The sequence below is a fragment of the Echeneis naucrates genome, chromosome 7 (assembly GCF_900963305.1).
Source record: "Echeneis naucrates chromosome 7, fEcheNa1.1, whole genome shotgun sequence".
NCBI lineage: Eukaryota > Metazoa > Chordata > Actinopteri > Carangiformes > Echeneidae > Echeneis > Echeneis naucrates.
In genome coordinates, this window is record NC_042517.1 from 18,199,316 (window position 1) to 18,221,782 (window position 22,467).

The 22,467-nt window shown below is 42.1% G+C and overlaps 2 protein-coding genes across 3 annotated transcripts; both read right to left on the reverse strand.

The window, feature by feature from the left end:
- Positions 1-506: 506 nt before the first annotated feature.
- LOC115046400 (NUAK family SNF1-like kinase 1) lies at positions 507-12,379 on the reverse strand. The gene is made up of 7 exons (XM_029506735.1): positions 12,017-12,379; positions 8,176-8,296; positions 7,717-7,868; positions 6,101-6,166; positions 3,825-3,944; positions 2,747-2,879; positions 507-2,609 (listed from the first exon to the last, which is right to left on the reverse strand). The coding sequence occupies exons 1-7, from the start codon at positions 12,305-12,307 to the stop codon at positions 1,447-1,449; spliced, it is 2,046 nt and encodes a 681-aa protein (XP_029362595.1). The 5' UTR covers positions 12,308-12,379; the 3' UTR covers positions 507-1,446.
- A 1,397-nt stretch (positions 12,380-13,776) lies between these two features.
- LOC115046623 (kelch repeat and BTB domain-containing protein 12-like) lies at positions 13,777-18,669 on the reverse strand. 2 transcript variants are annotated; one of them, XM_029507112.1, is made up of 10 exons: positions 18,525-18,669; positions 17,518-17,720; positions 17,184-17,365; positions 16,804-16,936; positions 16,220-16,453; positions 15,757-16,115; positions 15,394-15,667; positions 14,668-14,815; positions 14,391-14,588; positions 13,777-14,046 (listed from the first exon to the last, which is right to left on the reverse strand). In XM_029507112.1, the coding sequence occupies exons 2-10, from the start codon at positions 17,686-17,688 to the stop codon at positions 13,898-13,900; spliced, it is 1,848 nt and encodes a 615-aa protein (XP_029362972.1). In that variant the 5' UTR covers positions 17,689-17,720; positions 18,525-18,669; the 3' UTR covers positions 13,777-13,897. The 2 variants fall into 2 exon arrangements, with proteins under 2 accessions (XP_029362972.1, XP_029362971.1); XM_029507111.1 differs by having other exon boundaries at positions 13,898-14,046; positions 17,518-17,731.
- Between the last annotated feature and the right edge of the window lie 3,798 nt (positions 18,670-22,467).

A 22,467-nucleotide genomic window follows, 5' to 3' on the forward strand; every position in this document is an offset into this window, starting at 1 on the left:
AAGTCCTAGCTTTTTGAGAAATAAGAACCATGTAATTTCATTATTTTACATTTTTTGTAATTTTATTTGCTCTAGGAGACTCTTCATGAGCTAAAGAAGTTGGAGAGTTGTGTCAATCCGTAGAGTAATTTGAATAATCCTCAAAGCAATTCAATTCACAAACCTGGAGATAAAATGTTTTTATCTGACTGTTGATAAGCACTTTTCATCAGACTGAGGAAAAGCCTACAAAGAGCCAATGGCAATCAGTCAACGCTTATTGTTTCCTTTTTTTCTTTTGTTTTGCACAGTTGATATACTATTTGTTTTCGTCATAACAAGTTTGCCTGTGTTGTTTTCTCCCCCAATACACTCACTTACATTGAAAATGAGTACAGCTTTGTGTAAGTGTAAAGTATTAGATGAATAGCTGTTGTTCAAATTCTCTGTATTGTGTCAAGAGACAATGAAGCAACTGGGAAGCATTCAAATTCACAGAATTTATTTATTCAAAAAGAAATGCTCGAACAAAATGACCAACATTCTCTTCTCACAATATCAAAACAACATCTTTTAAATTGCCTTTGTCAATTTCCAATGTAGGTGGTGTCGCAGGAAAAAGTGCTGTCATCCGTCCGCTGTTCACACTGTGTGTGTTGGTGCACAGTGTAAAACTGTGTAGTACTACTATACTGGGGAACATGTGGTGGAATAAGTCATGCTGCACTTTAACTCTTTCTGGATTAATAGGCAGTATAGAAACATTTGATGAATGGTTTATGGCACACTGTAATGTAGCTGTATGCAGAATAAGCGTTTGTTAACAGCAACTGCAACTCCTCGTGTGGCGGCAATGTCTAAAAGATAATGAATTACAACAAAGTAAAAGAGAATCGTAATAATATCAAACATGTCTTCATGAGAGAAGTTAAAGTTGTTGGCAGATAATGTGCATTTGTAAACAGTTTGTATATACAATACAAGTTTGTATTGGGCTTATTAATGCTAAACAGGGTAAAATGATAATTAGTGAATGAGAAGGATCCGAACAGATTAGCAGAATTCACGAGTGCTTTCTGTGTGTTGTCTGTTTATTCTCACACACACATTTATGCACTGCTTCTGTCTCTAGTCTACAGCATTAGGACTTATATTTTTAAATCTCGTTTGAACTAAAGTCTGCTGTTCAGTCTAAAAGAGGTTTTTGTTGTGCAGGTGAGCAGTTTGGCAGATATTGGAGCCCGTCTAGGTGCCACTTAAATGTCTTGTGACTCACATCCAGAATACAGTTTATCACTCAAAACGGACAAACGTGCCAAGAAACGGTGCTTTACACTGATGGTCCAATGCTCAGGGGAGTCAAAGTACTACAGTTGTAACCTTTCAACTGCTCATTCAGTCTTTTCAAGATGGCAGTCACTGATTACCACAAAAAAATGAAGTGAGAACAAATTTTACCGCACTGACTTAAGTTAGTATTTCCTTCTGTCCCTCCCTGTCTTCACGAACGTGAACTGGCTCAACTCCCGACTGTTCCAGATCATCTTCGGAGCTGTTCTGCATCGACCGAGAGAAAATCCTACGACGGGCCTGGGTGCTGAGGTCCAGCAGGTCAAAAGAATCAGAAGAGTAGAAGCTATCCTCGCTCACCACGCTGGAGGGGCGGCTTTGATGCCCCTCTGCACGACCTGTGGCCTGGAGGAGCTGCTGCAGAGCCTCTGGGAATATTGCGGGGGCCGGAGAAGACGTTAAATGTTGGTCATCTGGAAGATCCAGACTGCGAGAAAACTTGCCATTACGCTTCAAAATACCTTTTCTTCTTCTTACCGCCTCTGTGCTCAGGGTGGGACTATCTGCTGCTGCTGGGAGGCAGCTGTACTGTTTGTGGGAACCCAAATCAGCAGCGTGACTCTCTTTGACTCCTGCTCCAGAGCATCTACTGTCTGAGGATGAGCCATAACACAACTCCCGTTCATAAAGGTTCTTTAGTATCCCCTTTTTGGGCATTTTTGATGAAGGTTGGCTGAACGTGGAGGCTGACGGCAGGCTGGTGGACAGCACCTCAGCATGTGTGTGTGTTCGATAAGTCTGGGCAGAACTGTTACAGAATTGGGAGCCAGAATTTTCTTTAGGATGGCTGTGAAAGACGGAGTCAAAACTCCTCTGGGGTTTCAGGATGCCTTTAGGTTTCTTTCGCTCAATAGTGGAAGGGGAGGAAATCATAGAGGAGGCAGCTGTTGCACTGCTACATGCTCCCTGTGCAGTGTGGGGAATGGCGTTCTCTTTGCGGGACTTCCTGAGGCTTGAGATTCCACCACATACTCTTTCTCCCCGCTCATTCAGAGGTAGGCTAAAGTAAAATGGATGGTGCGACCGCTGAGTTGGACAGGAAGAGTCTGAGGACAGGTACCCCTGGTCAACAGTCTTGTGACTGGCTGTGGCTACTCGACTCTGCCAGTCGATGTAGCGAGCCAGCAGCGGGGAGGGGCATTCTTGGAGGGGAGATAAAGGGCAGTCACACACACTCTCTTCATAACCCCAGTTCACCCACCAGTGATTGGCTACATCCTCTATTGTGGCTCTCTCGTCCACACGGACTGTCAACAACCAGTCGATAAGAGCGCAGGCGTCTGGAGGAACAGAGTCAACGGTTATTTATAGTGACTGAACTGACTGACACAAAGTAATACTAGTTAAAACAACAAATGGGAGCAACCTCACCCTCAGTCAGTAAATATGACGGTCATGGACATTGACAAAGGTTTACCTGAGGGGGGGTTGGGTCTGTGATAGCGACCCTGGCTGATCTGCTCAGTGAGTGTGGCGTGGCTGGCTCCATCAAACGGCATGCTGCTGTACACCAGAGCATAGAGCAACACTCCCAATGCCCAGCAGTCCACCTGACACACAATACAAAAACCTAAAGTTGCAGTATGTGACTTTATTTTAGTAACTTTTAGATGCAATATATAATCTTCAGGTGGAGAAGAACTGTCAAGAGCCAGACTCAATAAGATGGCCTGTAAGCAGCTGAGGGAAAGTTTCTGACGCTATTCCTGATAACCAAACAGAGAAGAGATAAAGTCTTTATTGGCATTGCATTAAAATACAATAAAATGTCACTAAAATGCAACAAAATTGGAGTGCAGCCCACTTTGGTCAATTAAAAGTTACATTTACACAATAAATACATTAAATTATTATTATTATTGTGACAAATACAGTAACAAATCGCACTGTGGTATAAAATTGAATGTCACAATTCAATTATTGCTATCGGCCTGTTGTAAAAACAGCTCCTGAGACTTCAGCGCCCTGAATGTCCTACCAGAGGGCTGGTAGGACAAGTCTGAGTCACGCTCAGTTCAAACACCCGGTGTCCTGCGTGGGCACTGTCTCTTATGATGCTATTTGCACTCATGAGACAGCGACAGTGAGAGAGTGTCCACTGATTTTTTTGGGCGATGTTGATAACCCCTTTGCAGTGCTTTCTTGTGTGCCATGTTGCAGCTTGAGAACCACACAGAGGTACAAGCGGTGAAAGCGGTAAAAGGCTGCCAACAGCTCTCTCTTCAGGTTAGTCCTTCTAAGGATCCTTAGAAAGTGGAGATGCTGCTGGGCCTTCTTCGCCAACTCCAGGGTGTTAGAGCTCCACTGAAGCTCTGCAACCTCTCTACCATTGATGCAGAAGTCAGTGGGTGGGAGCTCAGTCTATGCTGGTGACACTACTGCTGATTTACTGGCTAGCTTGTTTTACAGAAATTGCACGTTGTGACTTTAATGAAAGGCTTGCAAACTGCTTCTCATGAGGAAATCACAAATGGCAGCATGTAAGTATGACCCACCTCTGGCCCCTGGTATGGCAGCCCTTTAACTATCTCTGGGGCGGCATACAGTGGACTTCCACAGTAGGTCTGCAGCAGACTACCTCTTTGGAAATGATTGGAAAGGCCAAAGTCAGCCAGCTGCAGAACAAGAGAAAGAGAGAAAGCAATTAACACATCAATCGATCCATTAGCAACACCTCTTATCTATCAGGGCTGGGGCGGCTGGAGCCAATCCCAGCTGACACTGGCACATCCTGGTCAGACTGCAAATCTGACACAAACAACCATTTACGCTCACATTCACGCATACAAGCAATCAAAAGTCACCAATGAAGCTAAACCATTCTGGTCTTTGGACTGTGGGACAAAGCCTGAGTACCAGGAGGGAACCCATGGAGGCACAGGGAGAACAAACTCCTTATGGAAAGACTAGAACCTGAACCCAGAACCTTCTTTCTGTGAGCCAACAGCAAACACATCCTCATTATATTTATTTTATATATATATTTATTTATTTATATATTTAACCCTAAAAAGAGGAACCATATCCCCTGAAAACAAAGTATATTTCATTTTTAATTTTTTAGGAGCCAAAAATAGGTGCGCTGTGCTTTTGCCAGACTAAGTGTGAGTGAGGAAAGAGTGGAAGGCCAAAAACATCAGGCTGCTTACGCTCAGCGTAACGGAACAATCACTCACTCGAGGCTGCGAGAGACATACGCAAACATACTGAGGCTCCTCTCTATCTGAAGAGATTATTAACGTGCACCAGCACACTATCAGCCTGTCTGGTGTTAAAAAAATACTCTGACAGCTTTAATTCTGTGAAACAGAGTCACAGGAAAACAGACACCTTGCAGATGGGAGATGACACTGTGTATACACTAATCATCCCGCTGTTGATGTTATGCCTGTAAATACAGTGGCCATAAGAATGTGAGGATGGAGCATGTGGACCGTGCTGTTTACATAGCTTTACCTTCTACATGCATTTGTGTGTTTGCATGGATCTTCCCCTCAGTGAAAATTCTCTTTCACCGTCACACTGCTGGTCCTGCGCTCGTTTCAGTGCTATGGCAAAGACACTGCTCCCTCTTAAATTCCTGTATAAGACACTCATTCATGTAAATATACAAATGACTCCTGTACATGTGCCTTGGAAGTGCGTGGGGCTATTGTAAGCAGCTACGGCCCCTACAGATCGTCGGTCACATCACAATTCACACTGCCTTTTGAGATTGTTGTGACATTGTCATGTGAGAGGTGAATTCGATTCGGTATGAATAGCATAATTAACTGTTTTTTCTGAGCCAGGATCAAGTAAACAGTAAAAAATTCCCTGGTGTCTTCTGACTAAACCTGCTGTTTCCCTACGAGGAATTCATTGCTGCATTAACAGAGTTTTTACTTCAGGCTGATTTGTTTTCTTATTGACACTATAGTCTGCTTCTTAAATTCCTAAAGTATTACTGTATGGACGGTGTCAAACTTGGACCAAGACCCTGTGTTTTTTCTCAGCATGTCTGGCTCAGCCTGCCTTTCACACATGCCACTGAGAAACTATTGTGCTGACATAACACGCCCATGCATTGCACAGACAGTCGGTCATTTCCTGCAGCGGATGCTGTAAAGAAACTTGGTGAAGCTGAAGTTTGCAATGAATGAAGAGCTTCTGAGAGGTCTGCCCAAAGCGTGTTTTTCTTTTGACAACCAGACAGAGCATACAATCAAAACCCTCCTATTGGCCTGATGTCCACTGGATTCCCTTCATTCCCTTTTGGACATGCAAAACTCCCATATAAGGAGAGGAATCTCCAAATAAGGTTAAAAAAAAAATAATAATAATAATAACCCCTGGGTTCTTTTATAAGATCTGGCACTGTGTTTGTGCTGGTTCAGTGTGCACAGTTTAACAACACGTGATAACAACTGTGGGCAGAAAGCCCTCCACTGTTTGTTCTTAGTGTGTGCTTTGTTTTGATTTTATGGAAAAATAATATAATTACCATTAGCAAAATAACTCTTCTACCGTTACAGCTGTACTGTGTGACGCCTCATTCCAGCATGCCAAATAAAAGACTGTCTTATAAAGCATCAGTCAGTGTGTCAATAAGACCAATGTCTTCATGTATCAAAAAACAAAACTTTTTGGATGAGTCATAATCTATCACATATTTTACACGTATCAATTATTTAATGGAGTTTCCCAGAGTACATATTGCTGCTTCTCTGTGGGAATGCGACATGAAAGCTCAGTTTGTGTGCATATATATATATATATAGAAAAATCTTACCTTTACATTAAAATCTTGATCTAAAAGGATATTCTCCAGTTTGAGGTCTCGATGCACGACACCATTCTGCAAGAGAGCAGAAATAAGCATGAGCTCCAGTGCTACTCTTCCCTCCAGCTTACTCAGACATCTTCTCTTTGCATGCAAACGAAAGACCAAAAAGTGTGAGGTTTACATAATAAACTCTGACTTTGGTGCACAAAGTGTAATGCATTTTTATTTTACCATCCTGAAGATATTCCACCTGGGCCTCATGTAGCAGGGCCATGTGGCGACCATATCAGAGAGCCCTGAGAAAGCTTCTCAGACTGTTAAATCATCACGAGGCATGTGGAAGTGCTTTGTTTGGCTTAATTAATCTGATGGGATGTGATTTGATCCCTGGTGGTATTAAGCACCTGGAGGCCAACGTGAAGCCACAGGACTCAGACAGCTGTGGGGCTCGGTGAGGATGAGCCGTTGAAGCACTTTAGATACAATAGGTGGATTAAGTGTTTCAGTGATATGAGTGAGCAGGAAGTAAATCATAAGAAGAGACAATGCTGTTGTGGATAACTGTGGCAACCACACACCTAACACAGAAAAACACTAGTCTTGTTTTTTTCTTGAATCCATTGGCTAACGGGCCACAATAGCCTCCTTCATTTCATTAATTACATCCTCTTCAGAGTATGTAAGCAAAGGAAATGACCCATGACCTTAGACAATAATTTTTGACCAGTATGTAAGACTTTTCATGTGTGTGAGTGGATGCAAAGAAGAGACAAGGATGAAAGAAATCTATGTGGTTGAGTGGATTTCATTCTTGCTGTTTTAGAAACTGATTTGGAGAATAGTTTAAAAAATTGTAAAAAAAAAACAAACAAACAAACAAACAAACAAAACAAAACAAAAAACGAGGACAGCAAATGCCTGACTTGTTTTCGTTTTTCTCTTGAAGCCTTAATAATCCCTCCATGTGTCCTGAATACCTCAGAGGCACATTCAATAATTCATTCATGCCGGAACATTCATATCTATTTTGGGACAATATTCAAGGGCACGAGGAGCTGGAAAATCCACCTCCCTGTCTACTACAAAGGTACAGCAACTGAAAGATCATTTCTAAATTTAATATGAAGGACTCGCATAGAAACCAACCAACTAAAATAATAATGATGTAAAAAGAAAAATCTTCCTGTGCAGCTCAGCTGTCACTAAGGCACAGATCCTCACTTAACTGCAATGCACTTCTGTATTAATAGGATTGAAGTGTTTTGTTGATAATTCCTCTTGGTTTTAGACACACAGCAACAAAAACAAAGCAACAAAGAGGAACTTGTTCCTTATCCTAATGTGGAGGAAGGAAGTTCATTTAAGCAACATGTCGGTTAAATGTGTCAGTGTGTGACTGTTAGAAACAATCAAGCCTTAATGCGCTCTTAACCCAGAGAGATCTAAAAACGCGAGTCAAGTTTTTCTGCAGTATTAGGATTAGGATTTAGTGGATTTAACGGTACAATATTCGCTTGTGCACACTTGAAAACCGGAGCATAAAATTCTGCACGTGCCTCTGTGTTGTTCCCTGAATTGTGTGTGTGTGTGTGTGTGTGTGTGTGTGTGTGTGTGTGTGTAACCTTGTGGCAGTAGTGGACAGCAGATGTGATTTGTCTGAAGATGCTTCTGGCTTCGGCCTCTGGTAGTCTCCTCCTGTCCTGGATGTAGTCATACAGCTCTCCTCTGCTGGCAAACTCCATCACTATCACGATCTTATCCCGGCTCTCAAACACTACACACATCACACATTCACAATGTAGCATCACTGCATTTATATATTAGTATTGGTTAGTTGAAACTTAAAAAAAAGAGCAGTTTTTGCATTCTTTACTGCCCAAAATGCAATTAAGTAAAGTGAGTTCAGGTGAACAACAAGTGGAGCAAGACCGCTGGTACCCTCTTAACACCCATATGGATTCACATATGTATTTAACTGGATGAAATACAAAAATGGATAAGAGGCTTTCAGTGAGTGAGGCTGGTCCGTGTTTTAGCGATTGTCAACAGTCATTAACATTGTGTGTTTTTGTGTGTCTTACCCTCATGGAAGCGTATGATGTTGGGGTGCTGGAGCGAGGAGGTGATCTCAATCTCTCGCTGGATGTGAATCTTTTCCAGGTTGTCAGTGATGTGCTCCTTGCGGATTGACTTTATCGCCACCTGAAAAAGAAGACACTGAGCATTAAGGTAACGCAGCTTCCTCTCATTTTAATTCTTCTCCAAATCCGGCAGTTAAATGATTTCCTCTTTCCTCATTGAAGAAAAACGATAAATGCACATTTCATGCATCAGTTGCATAGACAAACTCATACATAACATTAATATAGTTAGACACACTCACACACACATACGCAGACACACTAAATTCTCTGGGTATTAGAGGTGATTATGCAGGTTTTAAAGGGTGCGTGATGAGAGCAGGTCTTCTGTGATCTGAACTGGCTCTGAGGCAGAAGGCTGACAGCTGCACTGTTCACACTCTGCCTCCTTAATCCTAGACGCTCACTGTACCCCGATGTAACCCCCAACTAACAAAAACACACATGCACACGGAGCAAATCTGGGATCCCAAGTTGACTGCTTCAATTTCTTTTGAGAGAGGAACTGTCCGTGAAATAGCATTACACAAGCCAGGGTTTTCTTTTTGGAAACACTATATGCTTAAGCAAATTGACAACAAAAGAGTAAGAATGTTTTGTGAGGTGCTGAGATTGACATCATAGCAAAGCACTGCTCACATTGCTGGATAATTCTCTCAAATTATGTACTTTTCCTTAAGGAAAACAGGCCCCTCTCTTGGGTCACAGCTCCTGAATTCTCAGCTGCTGAAAAAGAAACAACGAACAAAACAAAAACATCGACCAGACACTGGAAGACACAATTCACACGCTCCATCAACCACAACAGTTATGCAACACAACACAAATGCACTCCAGGGAGCATCAGGGTCTGAGTGGGTCTCTTCACTGGAGTGACACAATCCAGTACTTGTATTTTTGTTTCTTTTTGTATGTAACTGTATCTGTTCTACAATCAAGTGCTCAGCCTACTGTCGGAGGATGTTTCTCTCACATCACCAGAGTCCCGTCAGAGGTCAGGCGACACATATTCAGTGGTTGTCGGCTGCATGGTATATATCCAAGCTTGAGATGCCATTAAATATGTGGTCACTTTCAATCTTGCGAATGCTTTCTGACCCAAATACCTGCTGGCTGCATGGATGAATGGATGAAAGAAATGGATGCAGCCAGTATCTCAAAGTATGTCAACTCTTCTAAAAAATCCTTCGAGTACACTGTCAGCTCTGGGTTACCCACCCGAATGTGACATTAAAGTCTGATCAGCCGAGCACAGAGAAGAGAGAGACATTGTTCAGCCTTGAGGGCATTAAGAGCATTTCTTAGCTGGGCACATGTGTGAGGAGGAGGAAGTGTGTGTATGGTATTTTGCCCGTGTGCTTGCAAATATTGCTGCATATGTATCATGTCTACGAATGGCCTCTACAGTATCCTTCTCATCAACAAAGTGCTGTTGTTCATCCAAAGAATGAGCTGTCTGTGAGATATTGGCCAAAAACTGTAATCAGACACATGCAGAATACATAAGTCTCTTATGGCTGTAATATGATATTCTTTGGTGTAGAAAAGCATACCGTGCATGTGATAATGTTATAGACAACAACAATAAGCAATATGTACAGAAAGATACATGATCCTTAAAGTCATATTGTAATTATTGCTGCTTCCCTCTGATTTTTTTTTAGCTTTTATTTTTATTGCTCTGTTTGTCTCTTCTTCTTTCTGCTGGATATTTGCGGGTGTTTTGTGACTTTGTGGCGTCACAACTTCCGTCCCTCCATCCATCCATCCTTTACCGCTTTTCCGTTTCCGGGTCGCGGGGTGCTGGTGCCAGATGTCAACTTCCTGTCCCATTTCCCACAGACATATTCACATCTGAGGGCCTCATCATCACTAAAGATCCCTGCTGCATCTGTGAAAGATTACACAGCCTTCCTGCCAAAAAGATCCTTGACCTCATCACTTAGCTACACACACAAACACACACACGCTCTAAGTTTTTCATAACCAGGAACTTCATTATGGTGCTGTTGCAAAGGCACATATACACAAACCCAATACAAAATGACAAGTGGGACTAACCAGCACAGACTTCATATCAAGATCTTTTTTTTAATGGGGATAATGCAATATGAGGAAAGGGGAAGAGAAAGCTGCAGCTGCTCACAAGGATCCAATTATTTTTTTTGAATTGGCCAATACAACGTTGTGCGATTAAGATAATACGTTTACATGTTTATATTTTTGATTTTTATCACACCATGACAAATTTTTATGTGAAACAGTCCATTTAAAGCAATAGTTTGATATTTTGATGGTAAGTGGTTTCTTGTTGAGATTCAGGTGAAATTATTGGCCGCCAGGCCACCTGGTTAGCTAGTTTGGACAAGAAACAAGAAGTGCCACCTAACATGTAAAAGGAAAAGTAACAGTCAGAAACAGGAACTGACACACTGATAAAAGTATGTAGATCCAGAGAAGACAGATCGTGCAAATAGTGCAACACAAGTCGAAAGCTGCAGAAAACTGACAAGCATAAAAGCAGAATCTACTTTGCACAAAAGCAAACCATCCCAATGTTACAGTAGTTGTCTCTAACATGTTGCAACTTCAGAGATGAGTCAGGCACCTGCTCTAAATGACCTACAGCACAGTAACCAAGAACACATAAGACCCAGGAGTCATTATCATTTCGCCATATTCACCTCCTGTGGAACAGCCACTCGGGCATTTACAGGAACAATCTTAAATAAATCTAATCTAAAACATTTCCTCCTCTTCCTCCTCCTGGCTCTAAAACTGTCTCCCCTCCCCTGCTCTCAAACAGCAGCCCCTTGGACTTGTTTCCAAAAATAATGTCCTTTTTGTTTCAAAGAATCCTTGGTATGTGCTGGCTACTCACTCAAGGAATTCAGCATTTTCCCTTGTGTCGTGCACAAACACACACACACACACACACACACACAGTCTCTCTTTCTGCATAGTCTATATGATAGATGGAGGTCGCAGAGTTTCAGCGAAAGCTGCCAGAGGAATGTTGCCAGTCACACTTCCACAATCTGAAGATTATCCCCATTACTATGAGTTTGTTTACCAAAAAAGCAAAAAGGAGAATTTGAATCTGTCTGTTGGTGCTCATATTACAGCGTGAGAGATTAGAACCTGACTCTAGACATAAAGCCCACAATTATTCAAACTAATCTGGCACCGCATTCTATTCTGTTAGCCAGACCTATATTATTGTGTCTGTTGTGTATGTGTGTGTGTGTGTTCTGGGTTGCTGGTGAACCGGGGTCAGTCTCCTATTGGAGGAGACCTATTGTAGAAATTTTATCCCTTTGTTCAAGTGCTAAGTGAGTCAGACCAAAGGCATCTCAGCCTGGCAGCACTGGAGGCATGATCTGGGTTCAGCATCACACACAGTGAGCTCACCGACAAACACACAAACAAACACACAGCCACACACACACACACAAGAAAAGAAAAAACACACTCACATGCACACACATTACCCCCCAGCAGCTTAACTCCACCTTCAAAAATGGGCAACAATCTTGGAGCACATTAATACACAGAAGCCCCCAACACACACACACACACACACACACACACACAGGGAAACCAGTGAGGACAAAAGTATTTGCAGTACATCACATTTTGTATGCTCCTGTGTGAGTCAGCAGAGGAGGGTCACACGTTCAGAAAAATGTTCCTTATGATGTACAGACCTTATTATGAAATATATTCGTGGTGTGCTTGAATATTAAAGATGAGTGCAGACACTTTGCAGCTCCTGACTCACCGTCTTCAGACTGGCTCTCTCCACCGCCTTCTTCACTTTGCCGTAGGTGCCTTTCCCCAGAGTCTCCATCACCTCGTAGCGGTGCTTCAAGTTGTGTTTGTGTTGGTGCTTCTTCACCTCCATCTCGGGCTTTCTCTGCCGCTTGTCCTTGTCTTGTCCAGAGCTCGCCTCTGTCCTCGGGGACTCCTCTCCGGCTCGGTGGCCGCCGGACGCCGCGTCCTGCAGACAGCCGAGCTCGGAGCGGCTGCTGGAGCTGGTGGTGCGTCCGCCGTCCGCCTCCCTTCTGCCCATCCTCCCTGCGCACTGCGCGCACCTGCACCGCTCACAGCTCTCTACGAAAGGGGCTGAGGTCAGTGACAGAGAAGGGAGACTTCCTCCCCCCCCCTCTGCTCGGAGTCTCAGCAACAGGAGCGATGGGAAGCACATGGTCCGGTCGGGGTGGAGCCAGCTCTCACAGCATCATCCCCGCACGTCACGCTCACTCACTGGGGATCACTGTGGCTTTTTCCAGCTGCTCATTCTTGACCCGCTCAGCAGCAGCACAGATGATGTCTGCTGGCTCAGACACTCGCCCTAGATCCGCCACTTCAGTCCAACCTGTTTCCTTGATGCTCTGCCATGCGGTGAGCAGAGGCCAAATAAATTATGACTAGATAGAAAGGCAGTGGAAAACACATGGCGAGTTGAATTCATAGTCTTATTATAATAATAATTATTATTATTAATAAATATTTATGCAGTGTATTTAGTGTGTTGTTGTGTGAAATCCCCCAACTATGAGACAAATAAGAGAATTTGAATTGAAATAAGCAGCAGATATTAAAGTTTACTCTTCTATACAAACGCAAACCTGGTTTTCATTTGTTTGTTTAGCCAATAGAAATATCATAATATAAAATAGTCACCACGGGAATTTTGACCAGAAACAACATAAGATAAACAGTTAATGAACCTAACTGCATGAAAATTAAGTAAATAAGCCTTTTTAGTGACCTCTTCCCCAGAAGTCAGAAGGTCAGCACGTCAAATCTTACAGAAGGAACCAACATGATCTGGAGAGGTTTTCGCCCCTCTTGCTAAAAAAAAAAAAGAAAAGGAAATTGATTTACTGATACAGTATAACTGCTCTTCAAAGCAAGGAACCAATGTTATTAAGGAGCGGGGGAATATTTAGTGACATCTTGTGGTGAGATTGTAGAAAGGAACGCAAAGGAAATGGTACAATAATGATAATAATAATTATTGTTGTCCTGGGCTGGAAGGTTAATTTTGTTTTTGCAAACTTTGATGGAGCCAGAGTTGCTCCTTTATGGGCTAAAGAAATCATCTCCAGGGTGACTTCTCCTTTAAACTTCAGCAAAAAACCTAATAAGTGCAAATAATATTTCTTTAGAAGTTTTAAGACAACAAATATGCTTTGAAGTGATCACCATCATGTGGACTTCACCAGCTGTGGTGGAAGCATGACATTTCAAAGTGCTACAGGAATGCATCTCGTTTCCTCCCAACAGATGACACTGCTGTTTTTTTCCGATTATGATCATGATATGTCCCAACTCTTCATCAATCAGTTTAAGAACATTCATATGAAAGAAACGAACATATGAGTCATCTTCTAGGAAATGAACCAACTTCAGGTATGAGGGTTACTGATTGTTACAGATTATAAAGAAAAGAAAACTGTTCTTGCAGACATTTATCACATGTCATTTTTCGAGAAGGCAACCACAAGTAGACACTCAAATTCCCTGTTTATTACTCTTGCTGTTGACACACGTGAAAACCAGAATAAATTTGTATGAGGCTCAGAAGACAGAGGCTGATTTACCACACATCACAGCTTCCAACATAGTTTCTCCTCAGGAGTTGGGAGGCGATGCATTATGGTGTAAATAGAGTTCGAGGATTCAGGTTAGCCACCAGACAGACATCATAGCTGTCATGCATGGCTGCTCTTCTTTCCACTACCGTCCACACATTGTCCACGGGGTCCAGTGATAAAATTTCCTTGGTGATGATCTCATGGCGGCCTGCAGTCATGAGAGAAACTATGTGAGTTATGGCTGACCAAAATGTAATTTCCAGAGATCCTGCAGTGAGCCGGCATTCCCTGACGCTGATGTGGACCCACAGTTTGCTTTGTGTTTTGCAAAAAAATGCTTTTCAGCTGTTTCACCACATAGTTAAACTGATGGAAAATTTCCCTGGGCTAGAGCCTAAAAACAATGTAAACCAATAACCAACAGCCACAAAAAGACCACAGTGAGCTGCCAAAATGGCAAAAGCAACCTCAATGAGACACAAAATGACAAGAAATGACACAGGAACCCATTCCTGTGGAGTGCTACAAACAACAGACATTTAAATGACTGACCAGCCCCCTTGTAGTATCCACAGAGGTAAAGCTTTCCCTCCACTGCTCCTGCATTGGTGGCATTGGTTCGGAGGGAGAGTAGGGACGTGGGCAAGGCTGGTCCGTCCCTCCAGGTGTCTGTATCTGGGTTATAAATCTCCACAGAACTCAAACAGCGACGCGATTGTCCACGGTCTTCTCCATCACATCCGATACCACCTGAAGAAGACACACACGTTGCCTGACTCTGCCTCTCTCTCTCATAGAGAACGAAAAAGGGGCGTAGCGTGGCTTAGACCTAATATGTAGATTTCTCCGTTGAGGACAGCCGTGCCGCAGCGGTACCTGGAGTACTTCATCTTGGAACACTCTGTCCATGTGTCCTTACCGGGGTCAAACTGGAACACACGGTTACTCAGCTTGTCAGGCTCATCATCTGGCTGGTTCTGAAGAAAAATGGAGAAATCAAGCAGAAGAGGGATGGAACTTGCAAAGATAGGAGCAACAGTAAAGACAAAAAGAAAGAAAGAAAGAAAGAAAGTAATGCTACACTTTGACTCATAAAGGATATACATGAGAAGAAGGCCACAGACTTTGTTATGCACTGTTACGTGAATTTGAGCGTATGAGAGTATATCTAACACAAATATCAATTTGATGTAGGACTATGACAACAGGTGACTCTGATACATGCCAACACCATGTTGGAATAATATTGTCTCATAATAGCAACAGTAGAGTCTTAAGCAAAAACCAAAATCTGCTCAGTGTCACAATGTCATTTAGCCAATACTGGACTTTGATACCATGTAATGTGATGAAAAATTGTGACACATCCTTTTTCAAGCTTTTAAAAAACAATAAGAAAAGACAAAATCATAAAAAAAGAGATTTCTCAGTTTAAGCACCTACAACTATTCAATGCTACCTGATGCATTTTGCTGCTCAGGAGCATTTCAGCACACCTTTGAGCGTCACAATCGTTATAGATCTCAAAACTGTATTTATTTCAAGGTCCGTGTACCTGTGGCATCCAGCCGCCCAACACATAGAGATGCTCCTTCAGGCTGACAGCGGCATGGCAGGCCAGAGGGAGAGGCAGCGGGGCGAAGCTGAGCCAGCTGCCTCCTCTCTTCAGCGACCACCTCTCCACGCTGTCTGTGATTATATAATGATTGCGCACTTTCATTTGACCTCCAATCATAAAAAGGGCATCTCCGACCACCCCTAAAGCAAACATGTCCCTGTATGGTGCTGAGCACACCTCCACCCAGCCATTGGCCTCTGAATGGTCGTACCTGGAAGACAAACAGGAAGTTGACATCTAGTTCTTATTGGGGAGGTCCCAACCAAAACTGGGATTTTTTTTTTCTGTCTTTAACAATACCTGTAGATATCCACCCTCTTCGTCCTGTGCTGGTTGACTGCCTCTATAGCCACCACTATATTGTTGTCTCGTGTCACTGACCCTGCTGAAATCTGTCCCATCCCTCCACAGCCCCTCAATGGAGAGGGGATGTAATAAGTTTTTCTAGCTTTGGGGGCAAAGCAAAAACTGAGGTCAGCTTGTCCCCCCCGACGGGCGGGCACTCCCTCCTTATTTATCCCACCCAAACAGAGCAAAAGGTCGGTAGTTTCCATGCCATAACGCAGAGCTGGGCGAGGCGGAGCTGATGTCTCACAGAGACCTGTCGTCTGGAGAGCTGCATCAATCATCCCAAAGCACTCAGCATCCCGCAGCAGTACCTGGAAAATGAAATATACCCTGTTAATCTGCTGATCCCCCAATAGATGGATGGATTGAGAATCACGACTTTGATCATCTGCCGTTTCTTCCAAGCCCTTCTCACAGGATTTCTCCTCCTGGCCTTGCGGAGGAATCCAGGATCCACAAGCTCCAGCCGGACGCGCCTCAGCAAGTGCACAGCCTGGGCCTCACTCTGTGAGTCCCCTCGTCGCCTGTCCACCCAGCGCAGAACCAGCTCCAGCACAACTTCCTCATTCGATATATTGAGGTCATCTGAACCAAGTAGATCCCCAAGACTTTGGGCATCCAGGTCCAGCACTTCTTCTTCTTCACAGACCTAGACAGGAAAAAAATGAAGAAAAGTGGCCAAAACTAAGACAATGGTCTAGCTTACATATCAAAAGCTGTGCCTGGGATTGTAGCCAGAAGTGTTCAAGTGAAGATCTGTAATCAAACACCTTAACTCTGGCTCTGGCTGTGCAAAACAGTGTGAGGAGTTCCTGCCACCTAATGGTTTTAATGAGAAATGAAGTCAGGAAAACTGGCATCGACAGAGTTCATCTGCTCTGAGCCTTTGACCTGGCTGATCTTAAGGAGCTGACATGATTTTTTTCTGCTTCATGTGGAGTCTGAATAAAAATTATTTTGGAATTAAGAAAGTTTTTGACAGTCTGCTTCATGTCCCACCTGTGCAAAGTGCTGGCAGACAAATCTCAAGGCACAGTCTGCCAGACCAGTAGCCCCAAGGTCTCTGGCCCAGTGGTACAGACCAACACAGTTAGAGGGGTCCATACGGGCTTCCATATGGCTCTGACACAACCTGACAGAGCGACAAGGAAGCAAAATATTGTCATGATCTCAACATGGGCCACTTCCATCGAACACGCACCACTTCAGTATCTTAATACTGTACTTGACAAGCGGGACAACAGGCAGGCTAAATGGGAATTGCTTTTATATTCCCAGCTATTACACAGAAAGTGTACATCTGATTCATGTTGTTATTTATCTGTTCATCTGTTTGTTTACTGATCAACATCTTATTTCCCAGTCCCCTTTGTGTTCACCTGAAGGCTCCGTCTACATGGAGCAGGAAGGCGGCAGCAGCCACTCCCTGGATGTTGTCATTGGAAAGAGGGAGTTCAGCGCGGTACATGTAGTCCAACAGCAGCTCCAGGCTCTGAGCAGGAGTGTCTCTGAGAGATACTTCTCCCCCACGGGTCTCCTTCAGACCACAAGTAAACATGGCCTGTACACGGCAATTCAGCATAATAAGGGAGCATAAAACAACCCGAGTCTTAAAGAATTAGAAACAGAATTGCTTGTAGCTGTTATACAAAACACTGTTGTCGTCCTCTTGTGTTTTCAGCTTTTCAGTCAATCTGTGAAGGGCTGCGTCACCTGGAAGTAAGGGCTGAATGCAGACAGCACAACCTTGTGGCAGGGAAAAGGAAACCCCTCAGCCAGCAGCACCACATCAGTGAGCTCCTCAGTCGCTCTCATCCTCTCCAGCTGTCTGAGCAGAAGCGAACCGTGTTCTGCATGAGCAGAGTCCGGCACCTCTGGATCCATGCTCGCTTGTTCTGGGATTCAGCACAGAAAGCCTGGAGAAGAGCTCATGTGTGAACAAAATAGGAGAACTTAGGTCCTACACATTTGCTTTAACGTAAACATAAGTCCAGATTCTGAAAATTAATTTTATCATGTGACAAAAAGAGACTTATTTCAGGCTGGCAGTTAATGCTGTGTTTCCATCTTCTTTGTCATCTTTGTTTGATTCGTAATTTGACTTCAAACCACATCTGAGATATCTGTGACTGTGCTGGCCTTAATGAAAATCTGCATTAAAAAGAAAAAAAAAAAGAAAAAAGCATTTCCTAAAATGAAAATTAAAGGCTGAATTTATAATGTAATTATGTTCATTGAACTTAATGTAGAGAGCAATTCCTCTTCTTTTCTCCCCCAGCCAAGCTAATGAATCACTACAGGAGGTTTTGCTTAGTTCTACTGATCACTATGGATACACTTTCGTCACTGCTGGTAAGACCCACAGAAACAGCGTCCCCCATTTGTTTTACTTTGCCGATGATAAAAAGTTCACGGACAAAATGCAGTTCATCAGTCATTAGGCACATTCAAAATAGGATAGAAAATGCAAAATTAAAACTAGAGGAAGAGAAGCCTGGGGCCTGTCAGACTGAGGATCTGTCATCTGGTGGGTTTGCTCCATTTGTTTCCCACCTTGTGTATTTTCTCTGCAGTTAGCCAACTGACACACTGTTGAACACTATCACGCTATCACTTGGTGTGCCAAAAACACACACGTCACACATGCACAGTTCACACTGTGAGCGGTTAGCATGTTAGCGTGACTTTAGCTTGGCACATGCAGTGAACAGCTGCCATACCACTGGCGGCGTCTCAAGGTAATCCAGAGCCACCATTCAGAAAGGTCCTGAATGAGAAGATGATGCTGTTCACATTGATTTCTTCAGCTACTCCTTGTAGGCTGTCGTATTGTCGCAGTTTTGTTTGCTTGTTTGTTTGCAGCTCTGTGTTGTGCTCTGTGCTCTCTGCTGCCTGTAAGGGGGGCTTATATCATTCTCACCGGTTTAAAATAGACCAGCGAGTGCTGTGGTCCTGTTGGCCTGTTCAGGTTTCCAGAAGCTGCAGGACCGACAGTCCTTATGACTTCAGTGTTTCACTCTGATACACTTGCGGCTTTAAATAAGGTGCAGTTGTCTTTGTTTAATGTGTGTAAAATAAAGAAGTGTAAGGATCAGAGGTCTAACGCTAACAGGCTGCTGATGTGTTGAACATTCCCGTCATGTGGAAGAAAGGTAGAAAATATTTGAATTTCATATAAGACTGGACCTTTTCAAGTAATTGGCTACCTTCTAGGACTCATACATGAGTGGAAGTAAATAAACCAAACAATTCCGACAGTCGCGCCTACTTTTGTTGATGACTTACAGATTCTCAGACCAGAACCAATAGTGCCCTGACAGTGCACAGTACTTTCACAACGCTGAGGAAAAGTCAGGTAAGGAAAGAAAACAGACTGGTCGGTCAAAGGTTCAGTCAGGGGTACCCAAAGTATAATCTTTACATAGGAACTACAGTGGTGTCCTGGACTGATACCAGGAGGAGCAGGAGGCCAATCCGCATGCAGTACAAGATGAAGAAATGATATGCAGGAACTGTCTGCCTGGATTAATCCAACTTGTTGTTCTTCTTGGTGAGATAACAAGTATGAGGGCGAACAAGACTGCAAGCTTTGAATTTGTGTTTTGAAAAGCTCATCCTTTATTTTTGAAAAACCTCAGGAGTTAAAATGTCTAGAGAAGCAAATTTTATAGTTTTGTTTATGTTTTTTTTACTCACACCTTTTGAGTCATAGTTTATGAACAGGAGATGAGCTGAACAGGCACGGTCAAACATTCACAAAGATGAACAGGATCACTGGTTTACAGCAGGGTTGTGTCTGTACTGGACATCTTATTGGAGGGGGCGTAAATCACTGAATAGGGTTATTTCAGGCTAATTGTTTTCTGATAATGTTTTCATGTATTGTTGAACACACTGACTTACACAGCAGCAGGTAGAAAACAACTTGGTCCTCACGGTTCAGGCAATACAGTACAGTGCAGATTAATAAGTGACACTCGTGGTGAGAACATGCGAATCACGCTCACCTACATGTGTCAGTAACAGCTCTGTCACAATGCAAGTTCTTCATTGATTCAAAGAATGGAAAGATTGCTCTGTTGGATGGCCAACACCGAAATATCTTAAAGACATTTTAAGTTTTGGCACCACCCCAGGATATACTGTAATAGCTTTAATGTTCTCTCGGACTTTTCAATTTTGTGTTTGTATCACATGAAGATTTATAAATTGTTCCAAGAATTTGATTTGAAACCAAATACCAAGTCTTAGCATTTCGCTTGAATCATAGGACCGCAGCCTGGCTTCTCTATCTCCCCCTTTCTCCGTTACAATTTGCAACTTCTGTTCTGCCTTTTCTATGATTGTTACTCCTTCAACTCACAGCTAAAAATTAGGCAATAATAAGAAAGTAGGTCAGGGAAAAATTCTAAACAAATCTATAGCACTTAGCAGGTTATCAAACACTTCACCTCTTCATCCTGGCAGTTAAATGATTTATCTTGCTATTTACCTTTTGATAAGTTAACCTGACACAAGAGAAGAGAGGAGCAGCAGCATTCAATGTTTCCCACACAGAGTTAATGCCATTATCATTTGTTTTTCATCTTGTGCAAGTCCTTTGTGTGTGAGTTTCTTTCTTTCATGCGACCCTGGTGCCGCATTCAGATCAACATACAATTTGAGCAAAATAAAATCCACGCTGTTTCATCTCTGAATCATCTGGCAACCAAACTGTAAATGCAACTTGAAGCTTTGGTTTACATGTGAACATGACACACTCAATAATGACAAATCTTTAGCAAGTAGTCAACAATAAAAAATAAAAAAATAAAAAGTAGTGTGAACAATTCTGATTTCTGGCAGGAACAATAATGAGGTGTCACATTTTTGCACTGGGGTCTCTTTTCCCTCTCGGTCTCTTTCTCCTTTTATGTCAACGTAAGAATATTAGCATTGATTTTATTTGGTCAAATGATCATATACGTTACTAAAAGATCCATAAAATGTAAGAACAGATTTGATATAATGAGGTTACAGACCCACAAAGATAAAACAAAAAAAGACAAATTCAAGTTGAATAGTACGAAACTTTCAGCATGATAACACAAAAAGTTTGAATAACTTTGAAAATTGACCATTTTACTGTCTTTTTTTTTTATCCTAATTTCCATAACAGGTATTTCCAAAGACTGCAAATCAATAATGGCACATTTACAGAAAGGTTTGTAAAAAATAACATTTTATTTAATAGAAAAAAGTACTTTAAAAGTTATATTTGTGTAGCGTTGAAAACCGGATGTTATTATAGTAAAAAATCTGTGTTTCAGAAGTATATCAATCGTCGCAACAACCGTTAAAATGGCGGCTACAGTTGGCTGACTGCATGACAAACGAGAGTTTTCATGCATCAGTTGCAGGCAGTTTGAATAGATAACTGAGATAAATGGGCAGCTGCTTAGCTTGTAACATCCAACCAACTGACTGCGTCACTAATGCAAAGAACACAACATGGAAAAGCTCCAGAAAAATTGTGACTTAAATTACAAAATGTCTCACAAGAGAAACTTTAAATAAAGAAAGCTGAAACTCTGGAAAAAAATATTTCATTCTGATGTCATTATTTCTCTGGTCAACATTTTTTAAGTGGTGTTCGCCACACAAAGTTTAAACTTTAACTAAAACTCTCTTCTGTATGAGCATTTGGGAAGGAGCTGAGTTTGACCATAGAACGTTTTGTTCGTCTATACTAAATGAGCTTCCTGTTGTGCTTTCTCATCAAAATGGTTGTGAGTTTGGACAGTACATTAATCTATGTGTAACAAAAACCAGGGTTAATATGCAAGAATGTTTCCCGTCATGTCCAACACTCATCTATATCTGTTAGTCATTCCAAAAGGAAAATCTCATCCTGTGAGTCAGTTTTTCCTTTACTTAAAATAGCATGAATCTGTGATGGTGATTGCTTTCTGAGTTATTAACACTGGAATCTGAAACCACAAAAAAAAAAAAAAAAAAAAAAAAAAAATTAAGCACAAAAAAAAAACCAAAAAACATTGGAAACAGCTGCAAGAAGCACGTAGCCTGGCTGTTATGATCAATACTTATTATAACAGAATGCACTCAGATAGTACAATAACAATAATTAAAAAAAGAGAAATGTTAATTTCAGAAAGATGCAAAGGTGTGTAACTGATGCAGGCTGCAGTTTGCTCCCATATGATTTTATACTCTGACCTGTTCACTTTTAACAGTAATTTAACTGTGTAAACCACTTTAGCTCAGTTCATTCCTGCCTCACACTCATTTAAAGCTCTTCTCCTTTTCTCACAAAGCTCAGTCAATAATGAAAGTCATTTTCACAAAGACCCCTTTAAAATGTAACCATCTTAACATGAACATCAAAGAGACAAATCGAAGCAGTTCTGTCAGGAGAGTGACTGATGAATTTGAGTTGTAAGGTTATCTTGGCCGAAGGTATACAGGCTTTTATTTACCTAGTTCTGATATACACACGACTTACACAATGGATACAGAGACACATATATGATAGCATATACATATGTATAAATGTATGCTTATGAGCAGCTTGTCTATGACACCAAAAGAGCTACATTTATTTATTTATCAATCTGTGTATTTTGTGTCTCTGGTTTGAGTTCCCATTTATACACTGATTCTGCT